The following is a 13,923-nucleotide window of genomic DNA, read 5'->3' on the forward strand; positions in this document are numbered from 1 at the left end:
TTAAAATATTTTAATAAAATATATAATAATTAATTAATAGAAAAATTTCCATTTAACCAAACATATAAAATATTATCAAGTTCTGACAACATTACTCGGCATGTTAATCAAATGAAAACTTAGATGTATTCCCATCAAATATAACTTTAGGATTAAATCCAGTTGGTCTAACGTAGATTCCGGCGAATCCAAAACTAATGCTAAAGATCGAGATTTAACCCATTAAATACTCTTATTCGATAGTGCTCTTCGATGTAACTACATGTTTAATTGTGTTCTTATGAGGCATGTGAGCAACTCTCAATGCAATCTCAATATTTATGATACGATTTATTTATATGCGCCCTCCACTCAATCATGATCGATGTGTTAACACATAGACGGGCTAACACGGCTTGGCTTCGCCATGCTCGAAAACAGAAAAAGAGGAGACCGATACACGAGATCCAATTAGTTAAAAGCCAGTGAAAAGACTACGACTATGTCGATACAAAGTTAACAATTCTTTTTACGCTGGTCATATGCGACGTCTTTCGCGAAAAGCGTTTACGCGTAAAAGACGACTCAAATATTTAATTAAAGTCGAGTCATATATTCTCTAATTTGTTTGGAATTTGGAAACTACTAATTAGTTCAATAGAGGTCGAAGCTCACTGTTAACGGCGGAACTGAGGCATCACAAAAAGCATCTCATGAAATCAAGTTTAATAGATTTTTAATCAATCCATGCATTTAAATTCCAAATATCTCCATTAACTTCACCATGTAATTGTTATCCAAAAATGTGTTTCTTGTGAGACGGAAGAAAGCAATTAATGCTTCTCCTATATATATATATATATATATATATATATTCTAACCTTTATTCTTTCACTCTCAAAACCTAGCTAGCAACTACTCTCTCTCTCTCTCTCTCTCTCTCTCTCTCTCATCCATTTGAGACAAACTCTTTCTTTCTTCTCATCATTTTCCTTATCCTTCTTTTATGTCCAACATCGGTGCTAAATGGACCCTACAATAAAAGACACGCACCATCAAGAGAGTACTTACGTTGTTGTTATGGGGGTGAAAATTTAGGGTTGAAGAATTGACGGTGAAGGTGGTGAACCATATATATGTATATATATATATTGGAAAAAAAAAATGTATGGCAGCGATATGGTGCTAAAAGTCATTTGTTGTACCAACTTGAACATGAGGATAAGAAAGCAACCCATGTTTGATCACCCATCCACTTAGTACACATTATTCTTTTTGCAATTTGCATTTTATTTGGATTTTAATTAGTATCCCTTACATATCTATATATACCTAGAAGGTATTAAAAAGTCTATTAAGAGATTTAAATGTTTCTGTGTGTGTGTGTGTGTGTGCTAATTTGTGTGTGAAACTATTGTTGGAAGGCCTAAAATTTCTTGGAGTTCATTGAAATCAATCCTCTTTTGAATTCATCATGGGATTTGTATATTTCATATAAAAGTACAATGCTGAATTATTATAAGCAAGATCTAGGGTTTGTTTAAGAGATGTAATTAATAAAATTGTTTGAGATTAATGGAAAATTTAAGAAGATCATTAATTCATCTAACATAAATATTATAAAAGCATCTAATTAGTATTTATTTATTTATTTTAAGATCCATGACTAGTTACATTAAAATTTAGTGTTTGATGTTTAGAATTTAGGGTTATTTAGCTCATCTATTACTTCTACACTTAAATAAATTTGTTTATAACTAGTTGTTTATTATTTTTAATTAAGTAATGAACATATTATTTTTATTAATACATAACTTTAAAGTTAGGATGACAATGAGGCGATGGGAGATGGGGATTGAGTACCTACCCCAACCACATTTCGGAATCTCTGACTTCATCCTATGGAGATTCCTAAGTAAAAACTTTCTCTAAAAACGAAGAGGACAAAGATATTTTGTCGTTATCTTATTCCTTCAATTTGTTTTTGACTATTCTTAAATAAAATTTATAAAAATTGTAGAATATATATAATATTACAAAATATATTAAAACTATAAAAATAAATAAATGTTGAATAACTGATTATGATTAATATATGTTAAATAACTTTTTCCTATTCACACTCCAAACCCCCCATAAATTGTTACAAGACATAACACCCAAGTCCTAGTTCTTGACAAGTTGTGATAATAAACATAAATGAAAAGGATGATACTTAGAAACTGTTTAATGGTGCTTTCCCATATATAATTGTAAGAGTACAAAGTTAGACTTAATTATTTCAAAAACAAATAACAGGTATAACAAACCCACCAAAGTTCAAAAATGATATTCTAATTAATGCAATGAAAGACACGGAGGGGAGGAGAAGATCGAGGAGATAATAATTAAAAGGGAACACATATATATGTTGGTGTTGGAATTGGATTAAGGCAAGGAGTAGGGGCCTGGTTATAATGTGGGTAGCTTGTGCTTGGAAAAGAAAAGGTGATGTTTGATGTCTGTGTATTGATCAGGTCTAATAAGGAGACCATCACAGACCTGTTCCATTGCCAGTACTACCAATCCCTGGCAGCAACCAGCTGCACATTTACTCAACAGTAATTAATATTCTCAACTCTAAAAACTACACAAAGATGTATATAATTCATTAACATTATAATCATAATTTATATTTGCATGAGCATATATATGAGCATAAGGGAAACAACAACAACAACAACAACAACAATTAAATGAAGTGTTCATGAGCAGTAAGTACTATAGGTGAAGGAGTTGCTCTGAAGGGTGGTCCACAGAAAGCAATGGGAGTTGAGAACATGGATTCCAAGAAGAAGATAAGGACAACAAGGCAAATTTCCAAGGTTTTACAACTCCACAATAATGGAGTCCTGTGGTTGTGCATCAACCATAGCCATCACTTCCTTTTCTTAGCAAGCCTTACACTAGAAATTATTATCTATCCCCCACCTCTCTCCCTTCTGTTGAGAATTATTGGTTTGTTTTTGTGGTTCATAGTCCTTTCTTAGATAAGGTCTTCAATGATCCTCTTGCATAAAAAATGACAAGAATTATGTGTATACGAATTAATAATACGTATCATGAGCAAAAGGAATGCATGGATAGAGGATTGGTTGGTAATAGTTTTTATTTATGGAGGGTGATGGGGAGGAGGGAGGGAGGGGAGGGAGGGTGTTGTTAGATCATTGTCTGATTTTGCAGTTGGATGGATAGATCATTTGACATGTTTCACATGTGTACGTTGCTCGACACGTAGCTTGTCAGTCTTTATTCTGCCTTCTCTCTCTCTGTCTTTCTCTCTCACTTCTTTTCAAGAACCTTAGTAAAACAACCCCTCCAAGTCTATGGTTATTACCCAAACTAGCCACCAGAAACGCATGAAAGATGACAAAATATATTAGTGCATATATATATTATATTATATATATATATATATATATATATATGTATATCTTTTTTGACACTAGCGCTTGTAATGGAAGTGGTGGGTGGTAGGGTTAGGGTTAGGGTTAGGGTTAGGGTTAGGGTTAAAGAGGAGACATGTCATATATGTGAATTAGGTTAAGTTGGAAGAGAAGGGAGTTGGAGAGAGGTAGGGTGGACATATATACTTATATACGATTGGAGTGGCCATTTTAGATCATGGTTCTATTTTTAGCAGAAGGGAATTATCAGTGAACTGGTGTGAACCATATACTATGCAAGCATTTTTCCTATTTCAAATGCAAACCGAGATGGTGGTGGGTAAACAAGAGTGAAAAACTTCCCATCATAAGAAAACAAAAGTAGTGAAGTTTAAAAAGTGTGACACTGTTGGTATTGTTGTTCCTTGTCAGCTCTTCACCTTCTTACCTTCATATTATTTGTGGTTGTGAGTAGAAGAAGAAGTAGAAGAAGAAGAAGAAGAAGGGAAGAGAAGAAAGAAAGAGAGAGATGGGGAGAGGAAGAGTTGAATTGAAGAGGATTGAGAATAAGATCAACAGGCAAGTGACCTTCTCCAAGAGAAGGAATGGTTTGCTGAAGAAGGCTTATGAGCTCTCTGTTCTTTGTGATGCTGAGATAGCTCTCATCATCTTCTCTAGCCGTGGAAAGCTCTATGAGTTTGGAAGTGCTGGGTATCATCCCTCTCTTTCTTTATATATGACTTTGTTTCAGTTAACTCACAATAAGTACAATAATCAGCTCCTGTTCCTCTTCTTCTACTTCCACTGTATTTATAACTGTTCCATTTTTATGAAATGAAGTAATAGTTCACACTGACTAATTACTTGAAGATCTGACCTTGTCTTCCACTGTGCTTATGTTCATTGTTATGCTCTTGATCTCTTGGATCTGGCATTCTTTCCATTTTAATGCAACATTTACTGGTACTGGTAGTGAGCTCCAAGGTTAAGTTTTCTCCCCTTCCTTCTTTCTTTAGTTTCTCTCAGAAGTAGCTAGTGTTATGGTTACGTTGTTCATCTTTTTCTTTCTTTTCTCTGTCTTTTTTCTTTTTTTCTCTAGTTGGATTTGTGTTTAGGGATGATGATGAACTAGAAATGGAAGGGAAAGGGTTAGTTGAAGGAGAATAAAGAGAGCTGTCTATCTTTCTTTCTTCATACTTTCCTTAAAACTAAGTTTGATGTTTTTGTTACTGTTGTTCTTTTCCATTTCTATGAGACTTATATGATAGTTTGATCTTTCCAAAAACCAGGGGTTATCTCTCCATCTATTTTTAAGTTCATATGAAACCCTAATCCTACATATTCCATTCTTGCACCTATTTTTATTTTATTTATTTGTTAGAGTTCCCTCTCTTTCTCTCTCCTCTCGTTTATGCTTCTTTAGATCGGCAGGTTTTTACCCAGGAAGGAGATGGAGGTCTCACTAAGAACTTATATGGAATACCCAAAGAACAAGCTAGTGTTTTCCACTACTTATATCATCACTGAAACACAACTCCACTCCTTTATTAGATCTCTTCCTTCTTCCCGTTTCTTGTTCAAAACTAAAGGCGGTTGCATCTCAGTCTTAGTTTAGCAGTAAATTTCTCTCACTTATTCTCAAGATTTGCTTGCTTTTCATTATATACCTTTCAAAGTTCCACTCGTTTCATCTTAATTATTCTCAAACGTTTCCCACGTATTTGCCAAATTAAACTCTTGAAAACTTGGCTATTTTTCATATTATACATTTGAAAGATCTTATATTCTTGAATTTTTGTTTTTGTTTTTGTTTTTTGTTTTATGTTTTGGCATAAACCTCTTCAGAGCTTGGCTGTTTTGCATCATATACCAATAAAAGTTGTTATACTCTTCACTTTCTCCTCTTTCCTTCACTTATTCTAAAAAATGTCATATCTATTTGCTTGTTTTCCATCATATGCCTTTCAAAGTTTTTATTCTCTTCACTTTCTCTTTTTTCCTATACTTATTCTCATATATTTCATATATGTTTGCATAAAGCCCTGAAATTGCTTGTTTTTAAATGCCAGATACCAGTCAAAGTACTTACTCTTTAGTTCCTCTCTTCTTCTTCTTCTTCTTCTATTTTTTTTTTCTTTTAATTCTGAAATATATCAAATATATTTGCTTATGCTCTACAAAACTCTTCATGAACTTGATTGTTTATTTTTATTTTTTTATTAAGTATTTTTCAAAGTTCTTCTGCCCTTCAGTTTATCTTGTTTTATTTTCTTTAAAGGGCACTGTCAATAGGTGTCCTCCCTTTATGGAGACAAGATGAACTGATACTCGTGTGAGTCTGTTAAATGCCAGAATATGAAGACCTATATACATGCATGTCTATTTCTTTCTTGTCAAGTGAGTCTTTTACGTTTGATGGATGGAGAGATGGTCTTGTTTCCTTAAAACCTGGAACTGATAAGGTCCTTGACGTTACCTTCTGATCATCCTTCACTATTTGTTCTTTTTCTTTACATGCATTAAAGCACTTTCAGCTATGGTTATGGCCTCCTTGTTTTAGAGTAGCTGTCATCTGACTCTTTCTCTCTTTGTTTACAAGTGTTTGCCATGCCTTTTAATTACTAGTTATGTTATTTTGATAATATTGTAAAACTGGTAGAACATAATCATGAGCAATTGAGCATAATAAGCTGAGTATTTCATGCATTCTTAATCTGGTTTCTTCTAAGGTTTGTTTCAAGCAGTTCATAGAGATATTTGGAAGAAAGGTATTACCCTTAGTTTTAGGTTCCATTGACTTGGATAAATTACTAAATGAGATATAATAAAGAGATACTTTTCTGGAAAAAAAAAAAGATAAAAACTCATTTACCTTCACATAATAAGTTTGATGCAGATTGAGCTTAACTTTTATGGAGTCCTTAAAGCAAAGCTTGTTAGCTAGTCCTTGTTGAATGATAAATTATTCTTACAAGTTCTAATATATATTCCAGTGCTTTGAAAGATTGATCATTTTTAAGCCAACTGAGATTGTAAATCAATCTCGAGAAATGTGTAGAAAATAGTTCACAACAATGAGGACTTGATCAATGAGTTGGTTTAGAAGATATTTCTTTGATTTTTGGACTTAGATAACGACATACATGATGAGCCTTAATATAGTTTTTTTTTTTTTTTTGGTTTTAATCTTAAGATTATGTTAACTTGCAGAATTGAAGTTATTAGTAGGGTTATACCTATATATATGGCGATTGAATGTTTTAATTAACAAGATACTAACAAAAAGATATTAGAACTAGTCTTTCATTAATTTGGCAAAAAGAACAGCTAGCCAATATATATCACCGTTAATTAGGATTAAACATTTTCTATGAGTAAAAGACAAAGATCTTAGAACCTGAGATTGGTCATCGGGAGGAGACATAGGATTTAGACTTGCTTGTCTCTTTGAATGAGTTTAGAACGTCACATCTTGAGGAGAAATTTAGTGATGTCTTGTTTCATAGAATTTAGATACATGAGAGGAGGAGCTCAGTTCTTCTGACAGTGTTTCACTTGTGTCTTATCATGACATGCAAACACTCTCCAAAAGGCCACTTCACTAGGGATCACATCATATTGAAACAAATATTAATTACTAACTTTGTTCCACCTCCATATTATTATCATCATATTTCCAAATATAAATTATGAATGCATTTAATTCTTGGTTTGCTAATGAAGTAATATTCTATAAAGTAGTGTGACTGAATCCTGGATTGTTAATTTGTAGAATACAACATAACATCAAACACTTCTGAATTATTATTTAACAAAATAGTTGCACTTTTAGATTTATAATAAGATACATTATTGTGTAGAATCATTGTTCGAACAATCTTTATTATACTACACTAGTTATAACTCACTACGGGTAAAATTAAACTATGAATTCTTTCCATATTCTGCAAGTATATCTTATTTGCTGAATGTTGATAATTAATCTGATCATATATGTTTATTCTTGAGAATTAATCTCATCAATATGTGTTAACTTGGACAGTACAAGCAACACGCTTGAGCGATATAAACGTTGTTGTTACAATGCTCATGATCTCACAATCGCTAATCGTGATTCGCAGGTATGTTTTTACTATCGCTAAACTGGTTTAGGGTTTAGGTTTCTGAAACAAGATATTGTTTAAAAGTAGTTGTTTTTTTTTTTTTTTTTTTTTTTTTTTTTCAAATTGTAGAACTGGTGCCAAGAGGTGTCCAAGCTTAAAGCTAAGTTTGAATCACTGCAAAGATCTCAGAGGTTTGTTTAATTTTATTTGTCAATATATATATATGTGTGTGTATGTGTGTGTATTTAGAGTACAATATATACTAAGAACTAGCAATTAATTGAAAGGCATTTACTTGGAGAAGATCTTGGACCACTAAGTGTGAAAGAATTGCAGCAATTGGAGAGGCAACTTGAAACTGCCCTTGCACAAGCTAGGCAAAGAAAGGTAATTGTTTCTTTTCATCGAAAAACATCAAAGGGTCATTATATACATACTTCATGTTTTTTTCCCCTTTCAGTTAGATAAACATTATGTTTTTTTTTAAAACCTCGCAAGTGGCTTAATTTTGCACTTTTCATTCATATTCAGACACAGATAATGCTGGACCAAATGGAAGAACTCCGAAAGAAAGTAAGTCTTATACTTATAAACTGTCTACAGAATAATCAAATGATACTTATTATTGAAACATTATGAGAAAATCTACTTAATTAACCAATCACATAAATTTTAAGCCTATGATCATTAGAGATAAACTCCATGATTTTTACTAAAGTAAACATAGGTAAACTTAGAATTGCAACCTCAAGCCTAGTTCCATACCATAAATACTAGAATCCAACAATGCATGCATGCATTTTTAGTACTTGTTTGGAAAGGACTAACTGTTCGTGATGTTTGCCATTAAAATGATAAGGAACGTCACCTTGGAGACATAAACAAGCAACTCAAAAGCAAGGTTTTGCTCTTCAACACAAATGTATTCATCAAACATTTCATCTATCTTTCAACTACTTTTAGTTTAATGATCTTGTCCTTATCTTTGGTATTCCAGCTACAAGAAGAAGGAGTCTCATTCAGTGCTATTCAAGGTTCATGGGAAGGAGATATCAGTACTGCACTTCCCAACCATGGATTCACTTTGCATCCTCATTCTAGCTCAATGGATGCTCCCATTCTTCAAATAGGGTAAGGTTCCATATATATATATATATATATATATATATATAGGTGTGGAAGCATGAAATTGGATATGTAATTTTCACGGACTTAATGTTGTTGTATGAGCAGGTATCATCCCTTTGTTCCTCCTGAAGCAGCTGCCATGCCAAGGAACAGTAATACTACTAATCATGGGGAGAACAACTTCATGCATGGTTGGATTCTTTGATAAAAGGTTGGACTGATGAATTGACAAACTTATATTTCTATGGTTGTTGTGATCAATGTGAAGAACTGTGTTGCATTGATCTATATATCTTAAAACTTCATTATCATGGTAGACAAATTAATGGGCATACTAACTATGATGTCTCATTGTCTTACCATCCTATGTTTTGAATGTTTTTAGGCTTGCATGTAGTTGAATGTCTACATAGACCATCTTGCTTCTATATTTGGTTATGATTTTACTCATACATAATCGTTCATACACATACACACATAATGTGAAAATTAATGCTGTATTCATGTGCTTGTTTAAAGTTTTTTTGACTTAAAACTTGGTCATTTTGACCATTCTATTGATAGATCACTGTGAACCTTAATAAATATATTGTTTTCAACTATCATTTAATCAAGCTACACTAAATAAGCTGTATGAGGTATTTATATGAGCAAATGTTATAGCTTTTAGAAATGTATAATATGCCTAAAGTAATATGCATGTATGAATTTAGTAATATAAATGAAACAAAAGTTTTATAAGTTCTAGGACGGTGAAACTAAAAATTAAGTTGTAAGCCAGGCCTAGTTTGAAAGACAACTTGAGCCTAAAACATTAGATTAATGTCATCTTGATAACTCCTTTGATGACAGAGCAGCAAGCGTTGTATAAGAGCTATTTCTGAGTTTGTTTCAAAATATTAAATGGATAATATAAATTATAGTCAATGACATTGCTTTCATAGAACGATTGCCTAATCAGAGATCGATGCTGTTCTGATTATAACTTTCATTATGCCTTCACGTGAGAATAATGATCTTGTTGGAGAACAAGAAATACATATCACAAGAGTGAAGCAATGTTGGCAACACAGGTTCAAGACCAAATTTATATGAATTAGCTCAAAATAGAATCCTGACAATCCATTTACATTTGATCATCAAATATATGCATGGCATGTCAATAACTTCAGTATATATAATTAAGATGGAATACAACATTACCTTATTTGAGATCTCTCAAAGCTTATTTCATGCCCAAAGGGAACTTCAAAATAGAAGAGTCATTTTCTATCACCTTCTTCTCCGTTTTACTCCAGCTTCACACACATACATACATAATTCATCAATATCAACAAAAAGTCTACAAGCCCTCTCTCTCTCTCTCTCTCTCTCTCTCTCTCTCTCTCTCTCTCCTAATATTTATTTTTTAAGTGAGTTTGCCTACTAGGAACATAGGGGGGAAAAGATGAAAATAAGTTTAGCATCCACTGCCACAAAACATAACATTACAAACTAGGTTTCAAGTTCTACACATCTCACTCAAGCACATCTTCTAGACAATCTAACAACAATGGTGAAATTCTTCTAACTTAACTCAACAATACAAAATTAAAGGACTTATTTCAGCAAAATTCAAAAGTATATAAGTTTTGGAAAACATGAGATCTAAAGCAGTGATGATCTACATAGAGGACAGGTAGAGTGGCCTTCATCCAGCCAAACATCCATGCAGATCAGGTGCATGGAAGCCATGGCAACAGTTGCTGAGCTCCCTAATCTCATGGTCTGGTTGCAAGCATGACATGCAAATAACACATAAATACTCACTGTTCTTCTCTTCTCCAAGAAACCTTCTTCTCTGAGCAATGCTACCAAATAAGATCACTGGGAGGCTTTCTTTAATGGAAGCTGGAGATCTTGAGGGAGTTTCTTCTTCATGTCTTCTGGGAATGGAGATATAATTGCCCAGAAATCTGGAACACATGAAGATGGAGAACCAATGCCTACAAGCTCTAGAAGAAGTATGTATGCTTTGGGCAATGATGTGTAGTAGAACGCAAAGGCCATCACACACACACACACACACACACACACACACACACACACAGATACAGAGACACAGGATAAGGCTGAGAGGAAGCGATTACTGAAGAGCACTAAGGGGGACCTTGTCCGGACAAAGAATGGGCAATTTAATATATTAAAATAATAAAAAGGGTTGGATAAGTGAAGACAAAAACGTTTTATTTAAAAAAAAATCCTCCAGGCTCCAGCAGAGGCGCTGCTGTTTTTATTTTATTATTTTTTTAATATTGTAGAAAAAATAAAAAATTACCAAGATATGCATGTTCTGTATTATTCACCAAAATGCACATTTTGGGGAAAATGAGAAAAATCTTTCCGTTTTCTATTTTGTTTATTTATTTTTTTAATTATTAAATAAAAAAGGGAGAGTTTTTTTTAAATAAAATAAAAAATAAAATGTGGAAAACCGGATTCTCTCTCCTTTTCATTTTTTATTTAAAAAAAATGGAAAAACTCCCGTTTTCCATTTTTGATTTTAAAAAATAATATATATATATATATATATATAACCCTCACGTCTAAGTTACTAACGGCCATATTATTTATTTAATGACTATAACTATTTCCATTGAATTTTTTCTAATTATTATTATTTATATAATACACACTTCTCACATCATACCATCTCCCCTCCATTCTCATTTTCTCCCATTTTAATCTTATTTCAACTTCTAATTATTAACCGATGCAGGTTTGACCGATTTACTTTGTACTAATTACTGACCGGTACAGGTTTGACAGATTTACTTTGTACTAATTACTGACTGGTGCAGGTTTAACCAACTTACTTTGTACTAAGTACTAACCGGTGCAGGTTTCACCGTCCTACTTTGTGCTAATTACTAATTGGTGTAAGTTTGACCAACTTACTTTGTACTAAGTACTAACCTATTTTGCACTAATTACTGACCGGTGCAGGTTTGACAGACAACCTACTTTGTGCTAATTACTGACCGGTGCAGGTTTGATCGTTCTACTTTGTGCTAATTACTGCCCCGTGCAGGTTTGACATCCTACTTTATACTAATTAATTACCGGTGCAACTTTAACCAACCAATTTTGTACTGACAAGTGCAAATTTGACCGACCTACTTTATGCTAATTACTGACCGGTGCGGGTTTGACCAATTTACTTTGTAGTAATTACATACAGGTGTAAGTTTTACTGTAATAATTACTGACCGGTGCATGTTTTACAATCCTACTTTGTACTAAATATTTCTTCTAATAATTTGTTACTAGTGTAAATTTGACCGCTTTATTTCTAATATTCTTCGGGATTCATAGTTTTTTTTTAAAAAATAAAACGTTAAATATATATATATATATAAGCTATTATATTTTAGTTAAAAAATTAATTATATAAAAAAGCATTTGTTTATATCTTAACGGTTGCATGAACCATTAAGATTTAAAAAAAAAAAAAAGAAAGAAAACTGGAGTTAATCTCACGTTTTCTAATTCTTTTTATTAAAAAAATAAAAAATATCAAGAAAGCGGGAGAAAAACTACCTCTTTTTAAAATTTTTTAATTAAAAAAATAGAAAACAGGAGAAACTCTTCCCGTTTCTATATTTTAAAAAAAAATAAATTAAAAAAGTTGAAAACAGGGAATTTTTTTTTCTCTCAACGTGCGTATTTTTTAGATAATCCCCAACATGCATATTTTGATAAATATTTTATTTTTTATAATATTTATAAAAAAAATCCTCCAGCAGAACATGTCACGTAAAATACCAGCAAAATAATATGGGGTTTTTTTGCTCACATTGGCCAACAAAAATACGTAATTGCTAATTTAACCACCACCCTGAGTTGGCATAATTTAGCCTTATAAAAGCCATATTTGTTTTTTATTTTTTATTTTTATAAAAAATATTATTATTTACTTATATATCATTTCAATAAAAAAGTAACAAAATTTTTTTTTATTCATTTATCTCTTGTGGAATAAAAATAATTAATGATTAAGGGTAAATGTGTTTTTATATAAAATTTTTAAAAGTGGGATAACATATAATCACTCAAAACTGAAACTAGGAAGCTTGTTTAATTTATACTGAAATAGTTGGTATTAAAGTTGTCGGTGCAATATTAGTTAAAACATGCCTTCAATAATTCAATAATCTTGAAAATTGACCACTGCCAACTCAATTGGATTTTCTTGGGGATTTGCCTGAATAGGGTTCTTTACAAGAGTTCTTTTCTATTTCCTCTAGCCATGGTCTATAAATAAAATAAAATAATAAATGAAATAACTAAACTATATCTATTAAAAAAAATACACACAAGAAAAGAGTAACTATCACGCCCTAAACTTGATACGCTGGATCCGAAGTGTGAACAAATGGTTGTACTCCTTAATTAATGAAGAACTAATTAATTAATGATATTCGCTACCTAAATTACACTGGCCCTATAGATCCCTGAGTGTCTCTTTGGAACTTAGACCTTGTTTGGATTGGCTTATCAAAAAAAGTGTTTTTTTTTAGTTTAGTAGAAGTGCTTCTGAAAAAAAGTGCTTTTCCAGAGTAAATTAAGCACTTTTTGTATTTTCTGTTTGGATTAGCTTTTATGTAGAAGCAGAAGCTGTAAAAATAAGCTAAAAAACAGTTTTTTTTCATAAGCTGGTCATGACTAGCTTTTGAAAAAAAGTTGTTTTTCAGTTTTTTTACAGCTTCTGTTTTTTTAGAAAAGCCAATACAAACAACATTTTTGGAACCCATAAGTACTTAACTTATAAAAAAACACTTCTGGGTTTTACAAAAGCCAATCCAAATAAAGCTTTAATTGTCTGGCTAGTTTTTATCTAGATTTACTCTTTTTTTTTTCGAACCCATACTCACAAAAGATGAACCAAGTATCATTTTACACAAAATTCATTGAAAATGATAAGCTAAACGTATCAATTTATAATAAAAATAAAATGTATATTGAAGCACTTATTACCACTCACCTCAATTAATGTTATGAGAAAAAGTTGATCCCTCAAACCTCTCTCTCACTTGGCAAGAGAAATAGTCATCATCATTCTAATGTGAAGGTGGTGGGAATAAAACTTATACAAATCCCAATGCATTCTTAGATTGATAATAACCCTATATATAAAGACCTTTTGTGCTAGCAAACCATAAAAATAATTTGATCTTACTAATATTGCTATATGACAAATTAAAAAATAATAATAAATAAAAAATATGTAATAAAATTCTGATTACTCT

General features: G+C 31.9%; 1 protein-coding gene across 2 annotated transcripts; it reads left to right on the forward strand.

Annotated features, from left to right (window-relative positions):
* Window positions 1-3,633: 3,633 nt before the first annotated feature.
* LOC120250022 (agamous-like MADS-box protein MADS3) lies at window positions 3,634-9,085 on the forward strand. 2 transcript variants are annotated; one of them, XM_039258757.1, is made up of 8 exons: window positions 3,634-4,115; window positions 7,447-7,525; window positions 7,637-7,698; window positions 7,795-7,894; window positions 8,039-8,080; window positions 8,367-8,429; window positions 8,505-8,638; window positions 8,741-9,085. In XM_039258757.1, the coding sequence occupies exons 1-8, from the start codon at window positions 3,934-3,936 to the stop codon at window positions 8,838-8,840; spliced, it is 762 nt and encodes a 253-aa protein (XP_039114691.1). In that variant the 5' UTR covers window positions 3,634-3,933; the 3' UTR covers window positions 8,841-9,085. The 2 variants fall into 2 exon arrangements, with proteins under 2 accessions (XP_039114691.1, XP_039114692.1); XM_039258758.1 differs by having other exon boundaries at window positions 3,645-4,115; window positions 8,367-8,408.
* Window positions 9,086-13,923: the final 4,838 nt, after the last annotated feature.

Source organism: Dioscorea cayenensis, chromosome 19 (genome assembly GCF_009730915.1).
Source record: "Dioscorea cayenensis subsp. rotundata cultivar TDr96_F1 chromosome 19, TDr96_F1_v2_PseudoChromosome.rev07_lg8_w22 25.fasta, whole genome shotgun sequence".
In the NCBI taxonomy this organism is placed as follows: domain Eukaryota; kingdom Viridiplantae; phylum Streptophyta; class Magnoliopsida; order Dioscoreales; family Dioscoreaceae; genus Dioscorea; species Dioscorea cayenensis.